Source organism: Sapajus apella, unplaced genomic scaffold (assembly GCF_009761245.1).
Source record: "Sapajus apella isolate SASKATOON/1434 unplaced genomic scaffold, GSC_monkey_1.0 scaffold13, whole genome shotgun sequence".
Classification (NCBI taxonomy): domain Eukaryota; kingdom Metazoa; phylum Chordata; class Mammalia; order Primates; family Cebidae; genus Sapajus; species Sapajus apella.
This window is the reverse complement of record NW_022436953.1, coordinates 25,075,788-25,096,052: the sequence shown is the minus strand read 5'-3', so window position 1 is coordinate 25,096,052 and position 20,265 is coordinate 25,075,788. Positions and strand designations below refer to the sequence as shown.

Sequence of the window (20,265 nt, the reverse complement as noted above, 5' to 3'; positions counted from 1 at the left end):
AGGAAATGCCCATTGGAGCGTTTGGATTTCAGATATTTGAATTAGGGATACTTAACCTGTATTTTATAAATATTTAACTCTGGCATATAATTAATAGAATTAGAATGATGGTAAGATCTGAACATTTTGAAACTTTTAAATTTTTATTTATTTATTTTCTTACCTACTTATTTAGAGACAAAGTCTCTCCCTCTGTTGCCCAGGCTAAAGTTCAGTGGCACAGTCTCAGCTCATTGCAACCACCACCTCCTGGGTTCAAGCAATTTTCGTGCCTCAGCCTCTCAAGTAGCTAGGACTACAGGTGCATGCCTCCACGCCCAGCTAATTTTTGTATTTTTAGTAGAGACAGGGTTTCACCATGTTGGCCAAGCTGGTCAGGAACTCCTGACCTCAAGTGATCCACCTGCCTGCCTTGGCCTCCCAAAATGCTGGGATTACAGTGTGAGCCCCTGGGCCTGGCCACATTTTGAGACTTTTAAGGCATTTTTTTTTTCTGTTTTGAGACAGAGTCTGACTCTATCATGTAGGCTGGATGCAATGGTGCCGATCTTGGCTCACTGCAACCTCTGCATCCCGGGTTCAAGCGATTCTCGTGCTTCAGCTTCCCGAGTAGCTGGGATTACAGGCATGTGCCACCACACCCGGCTGATTTTTGTAATTTCGGTAGAGATGGGGTTTCACCATGTTGGCCAGGCTGGTCTCAAACTCCGGATCTCAGGTGATCTGCCTGCCTTGGCCTTCTGAAGTGCTGGGATTGTAGGTGTGAGCCACTGCACCTGGCCTAAAGCATATTTTTAAAAGCCAGGCTAACTTACTTGAATAAAGTAGAGAGCTTAGGCAATTATTTGTATAATTCAGTCAGGGAAGCCAGTTTCTATAAGCAGCTCATAAGTCAGGGCACACTTGTGTATTGTAGTCTATCTCAGGGTCTGTGACAGACATTTGTTACTAATAGTAGTCAAATGACCAAAGCTTTTGAATCTTTTACTTAAATTAATTGGAGAAGGACACTATTACATACCAAGCATGTTTGTTTTTGGGTAGATCCAAAGGGGTGGAGTTAAAGCTAGCACTGGGGACATTCCTCTTTCTTTCCTTCTCTTTCTTCTCTCTTCTCTACTCCCCTCTTCTGCCTTCCTCCCTCTGTTTCTTTGACACAGGCTTTTGCTCTGTCACCCACGCTATAGTGCAGTATCATTATGGCTCACCGCAGCCTTGAACTCCAGGGTTCAAGCAGTCCCTCCTGCCTTGGTTCCCTCAGTAGCTGGCATTACAGGCATATGCTACTACACCTGGCTTTTTTTTTTTTTTTTTTTTTGAGAGGAGGTCTTGCTGTGTTACCCAGCCTGATCTTAAACTCCTGGCCTCAAATGATCCTCCCAAAGTTCTGGGACTAGGCATGAGCTACTGTACCAAGCTAACATTTAATTTAAAGTTCCTTTTGGTTAATAACTTCCTAAAACTTGTCTCAGATCACAAAATCATATCATCATACAACATTGGAGGTAAAAGGATTTTAGGAGTATATAGATGAATGTCTTATATTTACAGAATTAATTAATTTGCCTAAGGTAACATGAGTAGTTAGTGGCAGAGCAATGCCCTGAAATTGCAGTGCTTTTTTTTTTTTTTTTTTTTTTGAGACAAAGTCTCACTCTGTCTCCCAGATTGTGGTGCAGTGACACCATCTGGGCTCACTGCAACCTCCGCCTCCCAGGCTCAAGCCATTCTTCTGCCTCAGACTCCCAAGTAGCTGGGATTACAGGTGCATGCCACTACTGCCTGGCTAATTTTTGTATTTTTAGTAGAGACGGGGTTTCACCATGTTGTCCAGGCTGGTTTCAAACTCCTGCCCTCAAGGGATCCATGTGCCTTGGTCTCCCAAAGTGCTGGGATTACAGGCATGAGCCTCCGCGCCCGGACTGCAGTGCTTTTTATACTAGACCATGATGTTGCCATTTGAAAAAGTTAAAAGTGGGCCTCAGTAAAATATGGAGTGACTGACATCAGTGAAGTGTTCATTGTAAACAAATTTTCCAGGCATTGGAAACAGTTTTATTGCTGAGATATTATGTACTCTAATCATTTAAAATGACAGTGTTCCCAAAATGTATTGTGTTCTTCCTCACCTTCTCAAACAGAATGCTGAGCAGGACTTGCCTGTTGATAATGGCACTCAGATTTTCCTAGGAATGTTCTTCCGCTCTTGCTGTATTTCAGTGTGCCATGGGTCACTGCTTTTATCTCTAAAGTTACTCTGTTGTCACCTTTATCTTTTCTCTTTCTTGCTGACAACTCTTGTGTTAGTTTGTCTAATATTAGCATTGTTTCCTTTCTAATTTGTAATTTCTTAATATGTTCATTAAAATATTGAACACCTATTATATGTCGAGTACTGTTGAGCCATTTGGTAGCTGTTTAATCAGTGAGTAAATCAGATAATGATCTCTTGCTCTCATGGAGCTTGCATTCTAGGGGTATGGTTGGGGCAAATGCTCAGATGTAGTCATTAAACAATAAGCATAATACATCAGTAAATTACATAATAGGTTAGCAAGGGGTTTATGGGAAATAATAGAGCCGGTATAAAGGAGGGTTGGAAGTGTTGATTATTGGTTTGGATACTAGATCGCCTAGTTTATGGTTAGTAAAGTTACAGTTGAGAGGAAAGTGGAAGAAGGAGCTTGTGGGACTCATCTGTAAGTTGGGAATATAAACATTAGGAAGTGCCTTTTTGAGTCCTCATTTTAACCTTTATTTGTATTTTTTGGGGGTTGTGTCTTTTATTTGAATGTCTGAAGTTCTGGAGTAGCTTGATAATTGTCCTCTGCTTAGGGTTTAGCTTTATATAACAATAATTATTACAATCAATTTGAACATACTTACATTGTTTTCTGAAGATCAAGAATTGAGACGTGAAATGGGAGGTTAGCTGTCAATTGAATGCTTGGCATGAAATGGATGCTGATTCTTGACTAACCTCCTGCCTGAGAACAAATATGCCCAGTGATAGACTGTTTGGATTAAACAGTGTGAAGGTGCTATCACAACTACCAAACAGTGCTTGCCATGTTAACAGTTCCATACATTTTGGGTCAGGATATTATTGACATGAAGGCTGAGTAGCATCAAGGGTGAATATGTGAACTCTAACCCGTCATTTCTGCCTCAACTCTCATCTCCTCTACTTACTACTTGTGTGGCTTTCAGCAAGTTCCCAGTTGCTCACCTGTCTTCACTTCAGTTTCCTCATTTGTAAACATGGGAAGGACCTACAACAGAGCTCCTTGTGTTAATTACATAAGGTTATACTTGTAAAAGTGCTTGGCCAAATCATCATTGACTGAACTTTTGTTACTAGGCTCTGGATGATGTTTTTAGGAACCATCGGAGATACTGAGGTTAACAGCAAGCAAGTGATCCTTCTGGTTACCCAGTCAGCATTTGTACATGAAATAGTATTTTTCTTCGTTGTTTTGTTTTTCCTTTTAATTAATTCAAATATCCATTTAAATTAAAAGGATGTATGTTTTAAATTTTAATATTAAAATCAGTCCATTCAAAGAAAAAAGTAATAGTATTCAAAACCACTCAGTTTGACTTACCAACATATAACTTTAGTCTTTGAGAATTTTTAATAATTTATCCTATTATACCACATAAAACCTGTAAAGAATTTTTAATATGTCGATTCATCTATTATACCACATAAAAACTGTAAAAGATGTCATTTGGCAAAGGATTTATTTATGATTTTCTTTCTTCTTCTTCATTTTTTTTTTTTAAGAGACAGGATCTCACTGTGTTGCCCAGGCTGACATGCAGTTGGTTATCCATGGGTATTATGATCACTGCACACTACAGCCTTGAATACCTAGGCTCAAGCGATCCTCCTGCCTTAGCTTCCCATGTAGCTGGGACTACAGGCGCACCATGGTGCCTAGTTTCTATTATATGTGTATTTCTTAATTGCTTTACCTAGAACTGGAGACAAAGGAACTATAGGTACCTTGTTTTTTTATTCTGGTGGTACAGCTTCTTGTTCATACAGGAGCAGATCTCTCCTTTTGATAAATTAGCTATGTTGGGGTACCATAAATCCATAGCATACTTTGTGCTTGTTATACTAATGTATAAAAATACTATATGCAAGAGTCGGAAGAAATATACAATGCCCAGCAGAGTGTCTGGAATGGAGTAGAAGCCCAAGTGAACATGTGGTGAATGAATGAGCAGCTGAGCTGACTACTTTTAAAAAACAGCTGGAGAACTCAGTTGTTGCCAAATTGAAAGCTACTTGGGAAGAAAATAGTGTTCTTGAAACTTGTGACATGAAGCAAAAAGGAAAATTCAAATGATGTCATAAGCTTTTGACAGTTGTTCTATTATAATAAGTAAAAGCTGCTTTTAATTTCCTGAGTGAGAGTGTTGAGCAATTTACATACGAGTTAAGCACATTTTAGTGAGTGCAAAGCTCATGTGATGGGAACAACTTTGCTGTGAGTGCCATTTGTCTTTAGCTTTTGTATTTTAGGTCTGTTTTTCCCATTAAAACTGAAGAGCATCAAGTTTTATGACCTCCTGGTAATCACTTGACAAGTGAACAATAGTACCTTTTGATGGCTAGTCTAAATAAGGAAAGTTTGTATTTTCACTGTCGTCATTCATTTTATATGCCAAATAATTTTAGGTAACTGCCTGTATGATTAAAAAGCAGTTGATTTTCATCTAGTCAATAGTAGTTAATTATAAAAGTAAAATAAAAATCACATGTGGTTATTTATCCAGAGTATAATTCTGTCTTTAAGCATATGAAAAATAGGGAATATATTTGTATAGTTCTGTAAATATATATATACACATTTGTTGACTTTTATGTGACTTTTTATTTCAGAAATAGCTCATAAGTTTATAATGGCTTTCTTATTACTTTTTCCTGGACTGTGGAGGAATGCAATTCTTCTATTCAAGCAGTCATATAAACATTTAATTTGCGGCATGTTCCACTCACTATGGTAGATACTAGGGATGCATAGATGAATAAGACATGTTTGGTTCTTGTACATTTTAGCCAACAAATGAAATTTAATTTTAAAATATTTTTAGAAGTGTCTTTTCATAGGGTTGCATTGATGTTAAAATGTTAAAGGTTATTAGAAATATGTGTGCCTGACAAGATGTGGACATATTCACACTTGCTTTAAATCAGTTGGTCTGATAAGTATGCAAACAGTACCTGTAATCAATAAATATGTTCATGTTATCAATATGTTTATGTTAATGTAGTTGTTTATTCTTAATAATACTCAAATAGCTGATAACATATTCCATTTTTATTACCTTGACCAAATGGCGTTAAAAACAAATTTTGTCTTTATTGTGGTCTCCTGTTAATTTTGATTTCTTGGTTTTGTGGTATTTTCTACTTATCCCTAATTTATGTTATTTGGATTTTTGGAAGACACCCAATTTTTGAAGGTTAATTAGAATGATTTTGCCTAGTCTAGTGTAATTTAAGTGATACCTAGTTTCATCCTCCGTATTTATTTCTTGGTATGTATTCCTTGCTCTTCAGAAATGGTATGTGCTGGAAGGAAGCTAGTGCTTAGGGGACATGGATGTTCCTAAGAAGGTCTAACAAGAAGGGGACAGGTTTTTACTTCCGTGATACTGGATCTTCTTTACTGGTGACTGCTTCTCTCTGTTTATGGAATCTCACCTTGACCAGATGACTTAATTCCATAGAGTAACCAGGGGCCATGAAAAGACATGGGAGAAAGAAATGACTGCATATTCATGGTGAAACCCCGTCTCTACTAAAATAAAAAATTAGCCAGGCATGGTGGAGCTCTCCTGTAGTCTCAGCTACTTAGGAGGCAGAGGAAAGGGAATCGCTTGAACCTTGAAGGCAGAGGTTGCAATGAGCTGAGATGGCGCCACTGCACTCCCTGCCTGGTGACAGACCAAGACTGTATCTCAAACAAAAACAAAAACATTTACTCATTGATGAATTACTCCCATTCACAAATGAATGGATGCATCTATTCATTGAATTCATGAATAGTTGAATGCGTGTAGACATTTAAGTAGGAAATATTTATTGAGTCCCTACTATGTGCCAGACATTATTTTGGATTGAGGATGTAGCATAGGGAACAAGATAAAGTTCTTGCTCTCAGGCAGGCTATGTGCTAGAGAGGAAGATAAATAGTAAGTATGCAGTATAGTGCCAGAGTAATGTGTGCTAGCAAGATACATGAAAGGATAGAGTGAGGGATAGCATGATGGAAGGTGGGAATAGATGAGGCTATCAGGAAGAGGCTCAGATAAGAGAAGCTCCTCGACAGACACTTCTATATGCACTTTGTCATAGCTGGGGGAAGTACATTTCAGGTAGATGGGAGAGTACCTGATGTGTTCAAAAAACATCAGGGATACTGACGAGGTAGGAACACAAGTCATCTTGGCATCTGTCTTCTTCTTGATCATTTCTGTGGCTTGTGGAAGTTTTTTGTTTTTTGTTTTTTAAATCCCCACCTATGCTTTTTGCCATTTGTTAGCTGAATTTTTCAGTATCATAAAATTGTGTATTTTGTTGTCGACTTATTACTTTATTTTCTTATTACCTAAACACCTATTTGTCACCTTATTTTAGTGTTATTTTAGTTAAGCTGAGACACTTCTTGTTAGTATCTCTGGATTTTATTGCTTTCTTGTTGAGTTCTGGTTAATGGTATTACTAAGTCCTTGGTATAATGAAGGGGAACCATAGATTGGAAAAGGTTTTGAGGTTCTGATGGTAATTTTGCTGCTGTCTGTAAAATAATGTAACGTTTTTGGATCTCAGCATGTAAAAAAGGTGAACTAAATAATTGCCGGGATACCTCTTAGCTGTCAAATTGTGTGCTTTCACTGATGGTAGGAAAAATCCCCAGGTGGAACTACACAGTTTTTCCTTCTGTTTATTTCCTTTTTTAAATGTAATTTTTAAGTTTATGGTGTAGTAAAGTGTGTAAGTCTTAGGTGTATAGCTTGTTGATTTTTTTTTTTTTTTTTTAATTTTCAGTCTTGCTCTGCCACCCAGGCTGGAGTGCAGTGATGTGATCTCGGCTCACTGCAACCTCTGCCTCTTGAGTTGTGGCAATTCTGGCACTTCAGCCTCCCAAGAAGCTGGGATTACAGGCGTGCACCACCAAGCCCGGCTAATTTTTGTGTTTTTAGCAGAGAAGGGATTTCACTGTGTTGGGCAGGCTTTTCTTAAACTCCTGGCCTCATGCAGTCTGCCCACCTCAGCCTCCCAAAGTGCTGGGCTTACAGATATGAGCCACCATGCCTGGCCAAATTTTTACTTATGTATATGTGCTTATAGTCATGGCTCGTATTAAGAGAGAACATTTTCGGCATGCTAGAAGGCTCCCTCATGGCCCTTCCCAGTCAGTATTTTCCTACCCCCAGAGGCTAACTACTTTTCTATCACTGTAGATTAATTCTGCCTGTCTTTGAGCGCTTCATATAAATTTATCATACAGCACAAACTCTCCAGGCTTCTTTTACTTAATATTCTGTGTGAAATACATTTCACATATAGTAGTAGGGTTTTTTTCAGTGCTGTGTGGTATTCCATTGTGTGTAGACAGCATAATTTATTAATCTATTCTATTATTGCTGGGTATGTGTTGTTGACAGCTTTTGCCTATTATGAATAAAGTTGTTATGAACATTCTTGTATGTATCTTTTGATGGACATAACACTAATTTCTCTTAGATATATACTTGGGAGTTACATTGCTTAAAGATGGGGTAAACATCTTTAGCTTTTATATAAATATGGCCAGTTTTCCATAGTGGTTATACCATAAAAACATGCTCGTTGTCCCACATCCTCATCAGCATTTGGTGTTGTGTGTTGTTTTAGCTTTAGCCTTTCTAGTGGGTGGATGGTAATATTGTATTGGGGTTTTAATTTGCTATTTGCTGATGACTAAATAGGGAGCCTTTTTATATATTTATTGGCCATTTGAATATGTTCCTTTTTGTTAAATCATTAAGAGTTTGCCTCCCCCCACATTTTTAAAGTTGGGTTCATGTGTTTTTTCCCTTATTGAATGTGAGAGTTCTCTATATTCTCTGATATGAGTCTTTATATATATATATATATGTATATATATAAAATATATATGAATATATATGTGTGTGTGTGTGTATGTATACATATATATATATTCTAAATATCTTTCCCCTACCTGGAAATAACTATACTCCTTACCTAGGAAAATACTATTTTGGAAGAATCTACTTTTGAAAGCCCTTCAGTTTTGGTACATTTCTGAACACTCAGCTTGCAGATCAAGAATGTCAGCAACAGATTTAAAGATTCCCTTATATAAAATTTCAGTCTCAATGTTTACTTAAAAAAAAACAGAAGGTGTTTCTTCTCTTAAATATACTTGTAAAATTGTTTCCATACTTCTTATGAGATGTTTTGTAGTTTGTGTTGGTATTTATTTAATGTTATTAACGCACAGACCTTAGGTCATTAGAGTCCTAAGGCAAATGATCTTCCTGTTAGAGGAACAAAGCAATCTGAAATCAGAACAGAATGCCACTGGCACTGGAGTCTCTTTGGTGTGTGTTCTGTTTGATAACTTTGCGAAGAAGCTGTTTTTCTTTGTATTTTTGTATGGCTCAGTTTATGGTGATACTGTTTGCTGCTGATAATGTTGAAAAGCAACACAGTTTTTTAAGATTCCATTCTTTTGGAGTATAGCTCTTTAAGGTATAGAATTGTTATACTCTTATATGGATTCTAAAGATTCATATTGCAAACTTAACAGTTTAATTTTAGAAACAAATACTAGGCTTGAAGGTAGTAAATAACAAATGATATTTTAGCAAGTTCATGTGTATATGATTGGTGTTAAGGTGTAGAGCCACTATTTCTACTATTTATAAAATATATGATGATTATTATAGTGAACAAAAGAGGTAGCTGTTAGTGAATAACCTAACTACAACCTAAATCCCTCTTGCTGTTAGAAATTAGGGAGAAACGTGCAAAAAATAGCAAAAAGATATTTATTGAAGTAGCTCATTAATTAGAATATGTGTGAGCAAACTTTGAAATCACCATTTAGAGCCAAACATTTATAACCAGCTCTGTATATTAGTGTTTTATGGACTTTCTTGATGCTGGGCAGATACTAGAATTTTTCAAGAGACATTTTATTACAGTATATCTATGGCATTGCTTTGAGCGTTTGCCCATAATATCACCAGGAATATTATTGAGTAGGGACCAGAACTCTTAAACTGGGAAAAAACGGCTAGTAATTCATTGATAGTTAGTAGTGGATTTTCTGCCATTGTTGAGAGAGCCACACTGAGTGTTTTCGGTGAGCAATTCTAGTAAGTACAGACTAGGGAGAACAAATCAGAGCTGGTAGGGACCAATGTTGCCTAAAATGGGCTTTGTGGAAAATTTGTTCTGTGAAATGTTAATAGATATTACATGAAATTGAAACCAAAAATCCCTAGTCATGTAACTTTGGGAAGCACTTGACTAAGTGAGGTTAAAGTAAAAGAGTTTTTTCTTTGTACATACAGGAATGTGCAGAGCCTTTAATATATCAGTGTAGCCTGTAATTCACTAAGGTAAGGGGGAAAAGGAGGTGAGGCTGCTATAAGTAAGAGGGTTTTCCAAACTTACATAGCCAAGGAATCACTTTTTAGAGAGTGTCTCAGGAGCCTGACATGCCACAGGACACCACCTGGGGAAGGTGGTTTGGCTGAAATTCTTTTACAGACAGACAAGAAACCAAGGCCCAAATAACTCAAGTGGATAGATCTAATAAGATTCTACACTGTCTAACTCTTAGATCACTGTTTTTTTTTTTTTTTTTTTTAACCTTAGGCAAAAAAGGAGATGCTTCAGAAGACAGAGGTTTAAATATATTAGAGTGTAAATAAGATTTTTGTTGTCATCTTTTAAGGTGTTTTGAAGCTTAATGCCTAACGGCCAACTCTAATCAGAAAAGGTAGCACAGTCCTTTTAGCTACGTTGCTTACACATGGGGCAGAGAATAGCTATAAAAAATGAATTTAGGGAATTGCCTGAATCTGCCCTTTTTACTCCCCACTAACAGGCTAAATAAGATCTTACTTCTCAAACCTTAGTTTCCCCTCCTTGTTAAATACAGTTTTAATTCTCATTTTTTTGATGACTTTTTAAATGGGTGCTAGCTGTGTCTTAGCTGCTTTGAAGGTTTGATTTTTTTCTGCAATGAAATATGAAACAAACTTTTTTGTGGAATCACATTAATTTCTTAGAGTTGTAGATTTATCAGAGACATTCTCGACGTAAAACCTAGTTTTGCACTGCCTTATAACTACCAGTTAATTGTAGTGTAAATATGTGCCAGAAATTGAACAGGGATGGGAAGGGAGTCTAAAAGTTATTTAACTTAACATAATTTAGAATCTTAACTGAGTTAAGGTTTCCAAATTCCTGATGGAAGAATTTAGTATTTTACATTGAGTATAATTTAGATTGATAATTGCTAAATTTTAAATAAAGGTTTTGTTAGATTATAGCCTAAAATAATCAGACCTGTCCCCTGACAAATTATAGGGCAGTCAGTAGGGTGCAGTAAGTGAAAGGCCAAGGAAGTATAACCAGAAGTATGTTTTGCTCATGTGAGGAAATTTTGGATAACTAATGTGACTAGTTATAAGACTTGGAATTTCACTTTGGCAAATAGAAACACCTCACTGATGTTCCTTGGCTTAGGGGAAAAAATGTTATTTATCTTTGTAAAAATTGCCTTTTGGTGTTGAGTGTTTCCTTTTTCTTCAGAAGATAGGCATTTCATTACTGTTACTTATTAAATAGATAAGACATTTCAGGAACAAAGTGGCTTGAATTATCTGTTGAATCGTTTATGTTACAAAGAGAAAATAATTATCGCTTTTCTGGGATCTTTTTTTTTTTTGTTTTTTAACTCATCTAAAAGGAAGTCATAACATCTAAATTGCTAGGATCTTTTGACAAAATTAGCAGTGTGTTTTCTTTGGTCCTTATTCCCCCCACCCCTATAACTTGGAAAAAGATCTTACTGATTATAACTAATAAGAGGTCTTAACTACAATTTTGTGCACTTAGAAAATGGTTTAGAAAATTTTGGTAAGCAAAAAAAGTTTTTTTTAAAGTAAAAAAAATTAAAAAGTAGGGAAGTCAAAAGAAAAAAAGAAAAAAAAAATGTTGGTAAGCATTAAGTGCTTGTTTGGAGAGAATGAGAAAGGATTATGTTATGAGACAGGCTACCAGGCATGGTAAATGAGAATAAGAAAAGCAGATCAGTAAGAGACTATGGAGAGTGAGCCCTGTCTGTGTCTATCCTTTTTCTTTTTAGAAGCCTAAAAGATTTCAAAAATGGTACTGATGCCTTTTATGCCTGGATTCTAAATATTGACCATAATTCTTTTTTTTTTTTAATTCAAGACAGAGTAATTGGCAATCAGAATTTTTATAAATTTTATCAAGAGAATCAAATTGATAGTGTTATTAATATTGTTACTAACAGGAAACTTGTTAAGTTTAAAAAGCCAAATATCATTCAGGTAATTTCTTTATTCAACTATGTTAAATCAAGGTACTTCCTAGAAGTAATCTTTAAAAGTGGGTACACAGGAAGATAAAGAATATGGCTATGTTAACCTCTGATATTAGAATGATAAAATATATGCCCATCTGCAGAACCAGTAAGAGATTTTGTAAAACATTAAATTTTTTATTTTTTCAATATCATACCCAAATATTTTGAAAATGATCTTTTTCTTAACTACTATTAACTCTACTTATTATTTATTATTAAGTAGTCCTATTAACATAGCCATATCAGAAAAGCAGTATTAATGTGTACTACCATCTGTGTGCAGCTGGAGTCTTTTTTTTTTTTATAGACTCCTTTTTAGTAGTTTTAGGCAAACAGCAAAATTGAGCCGTAGTCCTTTTTAATACTGATCAGACATTGTGACAATGTTTGTTAAGCAATCTATTTCTACTTTTAATTCCAGTGTATATACAAAATGTGTTTTGCAAAAAATTTTATAATTGTTTTCAAAGTATTACCATTTCTATTAATATAATATATATAGTTTCATTATGAAAGAATTTACTAAGTAACTGAAGTGAAACATGAAAAAACAATGGGTTTTCACTGCAGCACTAACAAAAGGCATTTTTTGAAATCTTCTTCATGTCCTGAGAACAGGAGTGTCAGTGTGTGTCTTGTGATTTGTTATTCTGTCTTGTCTTCTTTAGGATTGAAAACTTTTATTTCTATATTTCACATTTTGGCAGCTTCAAACAGGATGAGAATTTTTTAGGTCTATTTTGAGAAAGCTGTGACACAAATGTTGGACATATACGTGTGCCAAAAATGTGTATAAATTGTTGGAGCTTCAAGGAGACATTAGTTTTTATAGACAGCATTCGTATACTTCTCTTTATTGTTATTTAAAGTAACTTTCATCCTAATTGATGCATCCGTTACTACAGAACATGACTTGCTTATAAATTCAAAAGTATGTACATAATATTAACATTCACTTTTGGGGAAAATCATAGAACCCTTCAGTATCAAATTTCTGATTTTAAAATCAAAATTTACCATGCCTCATTTTTCTCCACTGTTAAAACTGGCTAGTGTTTGAACTGGCGCTTTATATTCTTGGGAGGAAGGGTAGATATTGTCTTAGGTTGGGCTGCAATGAAAGAATCCAAGACCACAAAGCTTGCATTTTAGATTTTAGTAAAATTGTTTGCTTCATGTCAGCATTAAGAAAACTGAAAATATTGTTGTAGTTTGCACTTTCAGAAAGTTCTCTTGCGTTAATATAATCAAACTGCATATTGATATTTAAGAAAAAATTCTTACTGTTTGCATTTTGCTTTTTTCTTTTCTTTCCTTTTTTTTCTTTTGCTTCCTACTGAAGTGTTTACATTTTAATATACTGTCAACTAGGGCCTTAATGATACTGCATGCGTTAGTGATATTCTAAGAATGTATTTAGTGTTTTTGGTGGAAGTATGTGATATATTTTTAAAACTTTGTTATGGAAAACTTTAAACATTTACGAAGTAGATAGAATCAGGTAATGAACCCTAATCTCTTGTCTTCACTGATATAATATCATGTCTAGTCTGTTTTATTTTATTTATTTTTTATTTTTGGGATGGAATTTCGCTGTTGTCGCCCAGGTTGGATTGCAGTGGTGCGATCTCGGCTCACCACAACCTCCGCCTCACGGGTTCCAGCAATTCTCCTGCCTCAGCCTTCCAAGTAGCTGGGATTACAGGCGCCTGCTACCACACCCAGCTAATTTTTGTGTTTTTAGTAGAGGTGGAGATTCACCGTGTTGGCCAGGCTGGTCTTAGACTCTTGACCTCAGGTGATCCACCCGCTTCAGCCTCCCAAAGTGCTGGGATTGCAGGCGTGAGCCATCGCGCCCTGCTAGCCTGTTTTATTTTTGTACTGCTCCATATTACTTTTCTTCCCACATCTCCAGTGATCATGAAGAGAATTCCAAACATCATATAATTTCATTGATAAATATTTCAATATGTAACTCTAAAAGAGAATGCAAGTTATTTGCATTCCCTGTGAGTACTAGCTTTGTTGTGGAGAGGAAGTTCATGAGTGCTTGGAAACAGGCCTGTCATTGCATTTTATTGTAGTTAATTTGCATTTAGAAAGAGTTTATATTATTTGAGTATTATTACAATAAATCTCAAAGGATTTGAAATGTTGAATCTGTAACATCTATGAAAACATGAATTACCATTATGTATATGCGTGAAGTTACATGACAGTCCTCATTTCAGAGCTAGCCTACAATTTGCTTTGTCATTTGTTTATAACCCCCTCTATAATTTGTTTGTTTATTTGAATGCTGATCGTATAGCATTCAGTTTCAGGTGATATTCTACATTCTCTATGTGTGTCATAAAAAGAAAGAGAAAGATGAGGGAGAAGGGAGAAAGAGAGGAGAAAGGAAGGAAAGGAGACATGGAAGGAGGAAGGGAGTATGGGACTGAGAAAAGAGAAAGATCAGAGCAGGGTGAAGATCACAGATGAGATGCCACATTGTGGAGATGAAAATTCACCCTTCTCTCTGTCTCACTCACCCAACCTCTGTCTTGGTCCTTTCTGTCCCCTTTCCTTGGTCGCCTCATTGGTTTATATCTTCTCTTGGCATTTACTAAACTTTGCCTGTCACATTTAGGGTCAGGAAGATTGATTTTTTTTTTTTTTTCCCTAAAAGGGTGTTTTTATTATGTAGGAGTGTGAGATAAAACTTATTTTTTTTTTAGGACTAATTTGTTGTGCTGTATGTGCTTTTATGCAGATTTTTAAGAATGTTTATTAAAAGGAATTCAAATAGGTACCTCCTATGGGGTAGGCTGAACCTTTCTATATTCTGGATGAATTGTATGGACACATTAATTTTCTATAGTAGATCTTTAGGTTCACTTTAAGTGCATTTACTGGAAAATTGTGTAATAATTTTTTCCTTTTCTCTGTGTTCCTTTTTGCTGTCTGTTCGCTGGATGAAATGGATTCTGTTCAAATTCGACTCCACAGTTCACAAGATTCCTTTGCACTTCACCTTTAGAGGTAAGAGTTACTCACTGACCTTAGTATTATAATTGGTAATTGAAAACCATTACTGATACCTTTCATTAGGCATTTATTTGATAATTTAGGAGCGGTCATTTTGGTGTGACACATTTATTCTTCAATAACAGTATGGGGTGAATTACTGTAGGTTTTTTTTTTTGGATCAAAGTTTCTAGAAGTTATATTAATAGCAATTCACCTTCATGACAGGTTATTTCCTCTTTTTAAGTATTCTTTCTCAATAAATAGAGAGAAATTGGTCCTTCATTTTAAAGAGCCTTGTTGTATCTTCATTACTCCCATGAATGTTTATTTAACTGCCACCTTATGTTCTATAAATTGCCGTGATATTAAAAGAGAGCTAGAAAAATCAGAGGTCTTCAAGGAAGTTTCAGTTAGAGAGACCACTTGAAAATCCGTAAATTGATAAGAGCAAAGTTATTAAGCTTGTGTTATAACAAGGCAGTATTCTGGGTTCTTCATTCACTTTTTCACTTAATCCTTATCATGGTTTTCAGTATAGAACTGAGAATCCAGTGATAAAATTTTGAGAGATAAAAGCTCTTAGATGTTTAGAGACCTAGATATCATTATGAGCTGCAGTTGCAGAAAAACTTGTAGATGATCATCGAGACTTGGAAAAGGAAGTAGAGAAAGGATGGAAGCAGAGCATGTGAAGAGGTGGTGGGACTTAGAACCAAAGCTGGGTAACAGCTGCCTTTACTTACTAGCCATATGACATTGGGTAAATCACAACTTCAACTTCCCTGAGCCTCATTTTTCTTATCTTTTAAATACAAATAATAATTCTTACCTCTCAAATAAAGTAATGGAAATGGGAGCAGTTATAAACTCTGCTAGGCACATCATGGCACTATTTTGTGTTCTCTTAGGCTTCAGTCTGACGTGATGAGACTCTGTTCCTTGCCTTTCATTTGTCCTTCCCTTTTTGCTTATTGTTTATTTCATTTTATGCTTTTCCTATTCCCAGCTTGTTCAAATCATACTCCCCTTTGGGGTTGAGACTCCAATCCGTGTCCTTTCTGAGACCATTTCTGCTTTTATAACATATTGTTTATTTGGTTATTGAAACTATTACTGCTGATAATGTGGTGTGGCCCAGACTGGCACATTGCACAATGTGTGGTCACCAGGAACAATGGATCAGACCAGATAGGGTTGTCCCATCCAGGTCTGGTCACATTGTCTAGGATCCAGGATCAAGGGGAAAGCAGAGTGGTACAGTGGAAAGAGCCTGGGCTTTGAAATGAGAAAGGCCCAAGCAGCCCATGGGTGAGCCATTGACTCCTGAGCTCTTTTTTTTTAATCTAAAAATGGAGATAATAATACTAATATGGATATTGACATTAGATGAGGTGACCTATGGCAAACACTGAGCACAGTGCCTGGCAGATAGAATTTTAATTAAGGGTTAGGCATAAAGTGAAAACCAAACCATAAGAAAGTTGAAGACAATATACGTTTTATAGCCTGCTCTATAGTTATGGAAGCACTTTCTAACTTCAAAAGCAATGGAAAGTATCAAAAAACAAAGGGTGAAAAAATTAATTAGATTATGTAAAGATCCATACTTTTGCACATGAAAACAAATATAGCTAAAAGGTAACTTGGGTAAAGTATGATGAAAGGGTTATACTTAATGTAATGATTTTTTAGAATCAATTAAAAATACTAATTTCTTTTGCATAAAATTTGGTTGGATTTTTATCAGGTAATTGACTAGATAAAATGCAAATGTAATAAATGTGTTTTAAATGATAATCTTATTAGTAATAAATGCAGTTTAAAATGACAATGAGCTACAATTTTTTTGATCCTGTCACGATATCTTATTTTCTAAGTGAATGCTTGACAAGATATAATAAGATGGGATGTTTATAAATTTCATCCTTTACAGGAAGCAGTTTGGTCACATACGTTAAAGGTTTTGTATGCATTCATACCTGTGGTTGTGTAATTTCATTCCAAGAATCACTGTCAGAGAGGTAATCAAAGATGAGGACAAAACTTGCATAAAAATGTTTATTATAGCATTATTTATAATGGTTAAAAATTGTAAACAATCTAAATGTGGAACAGGTCAAATAAATTATGACACAGCCATATGATAGAACACCCTAAAATAGAAGTTATGAATATGTGCTCATGAGTATATATTGATAAATAACATCTAAAACAGATTTGATATATTGAGAGGTAAAAGCAGGGTGCAAAATTATACATGCATATCTCAGTTTAAAAACAATTCAAGTGCACAGAAAAGTAGAAAGGAGATGCACAAAATGTTAACAACTACAAAGTGTTAAGTTGTTTTGTCCTTTACTCTCCCAGCAAAGGGCCCACAGTGGATAGAGGTGCATTGGTAGCTTTTTGGTAATGCTTCTTGTAGTCAGTGTTTAACAGGTGTACATCAGTGGAGTCTCTTTGACTTGATGTGGAAACGGTGTCTAGCCTTGGAAAAAAGGGGCTGGCAGGAACTTAGATGAGATAATGTGGATAATGTGTAACGCTGGACTCTCATTTTAGCAAAAGCTTAGAGGAATGAACAGGAATAAGGGTTTTTAGCAGAAGGCAATTGGGCTGGGTTGGCTTCCCTACGCAGGGACCAAATAAGGAGGCTTGAGCTTGATGTCCACTTTACTGGGGCAAGTAGCAATTTGAGACTGTTACTAACGAGTGACAAAGATGCTTCTCAATAAATCTTACCAGTTGACGTCTCAAATGTAAGCTCATTGAGAGATGACCCTGTTTTTCTTGTGTTCCCATTCTTCGTATAAGTAGAACATAGTCCTTCTAAAAATCTCAGAATACTTTGAGGCCCCTTTTACTGTCTCTGATGGAATCTACGGTTCAGCGGGCACTGAGTCAGTAAATATTTGTCGAATGAATGAATGAACAGATGAATGAATGAATTTGGTGGGGCTTACACTGAGAGTAGCAGTCTTTTATCCATAATTTGGCAGGTTTCAGCTAAAAGTAGACAAGTTCCAATATTTATATATTTTTTTCTTTTTTTTTCCCATGTGTTTCACCTTAGTCATGGGCAGGGGACCAATATTTATATTTTAGCATGGTTAACCGTCTGTCTTCCTAGTTAGATTGTAGCTACTTAAGATTGAGACCTTTGTCCTGTTTAATCTTTGGACGCTCTTGGTTATAGATAGGGCTCAGAGTGTACCTAGAGTACACTAGCCGCACCTAGAGTATATAGAGTATATGAAAATACACGCACACATGTGCACGTGCGCGCACACACACACACACACACACACACACATATATTTGTGAGACTGAGTCTCACTCTGTCACCCAGGCTGGAGTGTAGTGGCACTTTCTCAGCTCACTGCAACCTCCACCTTCCAATTGAAATGATTCTCTTGCCTTAGCCTCCCAAGTAGCTGGGATAACAGGTGCCTGCCACCATGCCTGGCTAATTTCTGTATTTTTAGTAGAGACGGGGTTTCGCCATGTTGGCCAGGCAGGTCTCGAACTCCTGACCTGAAGTGATCCACTTGCCTCGTCCTCCCAAAGTGCTGGGATTACAGGTGTGAGCCACTATACCTAGCCACAAATATATACTTTTAAATTACATATTACTACTCTGATTAAGTATTGGGAATATGAGTGAGGAAGCTTCAATCTTTGGTGAAAATTAGAAGGGAAAGTATCCAGAGTTTAATGATAGTTTCTGTCCTTTTCTGTCTGCTTCCATCACTTAGTGATCTGGAGTGATGTTTTACCTTGGCTAAATTGTCTTTTTTATTACTGAGTTTATGACGTTGGAGAGGAAGAGAAATCAAAATTAAAGATGACCAATGTAAGTCACTTTTCTTGATGGGAAATACACTGAAGGCTTTCTGTTGATATTTTCTAGTTTGGAATTCCACAGGGGCCACTTGAGGGCTTAGTTAGTGGCAGCTGCCCCCGAGTCTCCTCCAGCAGCACCAATCGGGGGCTGTTGTTCCTTTGCCACCACATAGCGCCTGAGAGCCCAAGCAAAGCCAAGGCAGGACAGTGTTGGGAGTCTCTAAATGTTTAATTTTGCCATTAAGCTTATGATGTAGCTGGAGAAGGAAAATTACAAATATGGTCTATACCCTGCACCTTCTTTAATTTTGAATAAAAGTCAAATTATTCTGGCAGAGACAATAAAATACACGAGACTTGCAGTTGAAAACTGACTTTAAACTTCACTTTCTCCACAATGATTACTATGAATGAACCGTGTCCCTTTGTTGTAAGTCCTAAACAGTTAACTGCCACAGGAATCTAATGAAATTGTCAGGTTGTAGTAATTACATCAGTAATTTGATATGTTGTCATTTGAATGGACCATGTGTGGAGAGTCAGTTACTTCCCTCTGTGGGGCTGACCCTTTTACATTCCTGTAAGCTGAAGACTAATAGAGCTCATTAAGCTTTATGGGAAAAGAGCTTTTATCACCTCGTCAAGTCAGGCAGCATATTTCCATTAGATCCCTAATTTCGTGTGGCTCTGTAGCTGCTGCTATGTACTCCCCTGCTAGGCTTACACTGGACCCAGCCTTACAGACATTTTTATTGACATTTCTAAGTCTGAATTACATTTTGTGTGGCACCACTTACAGATGTCTTCAATTAAATGTAGGTAAATAAAAGGGATTATATATCAGAGCCTGAAAGATTCTTGAGTTTCTCTTGAGTCAAACTTTGCCAGCCAGTCCAGTAAGGCACAGTCTCATTGTCACTTTTGGTGGTAGAGAGCTATAGGAGAGGCATTTATAACAAAAATTAAACCTGGTGTGAATGTAGGTCACCTAGGTTTCTCTTCAGCTGTGTCATTCTGTTCCTTCATTTCAGATCAATTAAAATTTTCTGTATTAATAGGATAATAACTTTCTGAGAAGTTAACACCTCTGGTATACAGGTACTGTGCTTAGCGCTTTCCTTATTTTAATTATTACAGAATGTCAATGAGGTAGATATTCCCAATTTTCTTATGAAGAAAATTGAACCCAGAGAGGTAGATTAGGTAGGTGCTCAATATCACATCTGGTATGTGACAGTAATCACAAGCTATGAAGGAAATCGAGTGTGGTTAAGATTCTAACATCACATGAAGTGATATGATAGCATTTGAAAGAAGACAGTGATTAGTTAGGGAGCCTTGAGGAAGGGTTTCTCAACCTTGGTAATGTCAGCATCTTGGGCTGGATAGTTCTTTGTTGTGAGGGACTGTCCCGCACATTATGGGAAGCTTAGCAGCATCTCTGGCTTCTGCTCATTAGATGCCAGTAGGACCCACCCTCCTGAGTTGCAACAAAATGTCTCCAGATTTTGGCAAATGCCCCTAGGTGGACAAAATAGCTCCTGTTGAAAACCACATCCCTAGAAAAGCCTTAAGAAAAAAAAAAAAATGAGTACAAAGACGTATCCTTAGTAAGCCAATATGATGAGAAAATGTTTTCAGTCTAACAAAAGACATGAAAAAGAAGAAAAAGTAAACAGAAATGTGGGAGAAATAGAAAACAAATAGAAAGGTGGCCCCTTAAACCCAGCCCTACGGATTATGATGGATGGCCCCTTAA

The 20,265-nt window shown here is 36.4% G+C and overlaps 1 protein-coding gene across 14 annotated transcripts in view; it reads left to right on the top strand.

Moving 5' to 3' along the window:
- Positions 1-20,265, top strand: part of ATE1 (arginyltransferase 1) — a 240,889-nt gene that overhangs the window by 28,617 nt on the left and 192,007 nt on the right. For 13 of the 14 annotated variants that reach the window (XR_004270028.1, XR_004270029.1, XM_032281855.1 and 10 more), the window contains one exon: positions 14,643-14,675. The exons of the other annotated variant lie outside the window; for it this stretch is intronic. Coding sequence is in view for 11 of the 13 variants with exons in the window: in XM_032281855.1 (XP_032137746.1) it covers positions 14,643-14,675 (33 nt within the window). In the remaining 2 variants the exon portion in view is untranslated. The remainder of the gene's footprint in view (positions 1-14,642; positions 14,676-20,265) is intronic. 14 annotated transcript variants of the gene reach the window in all.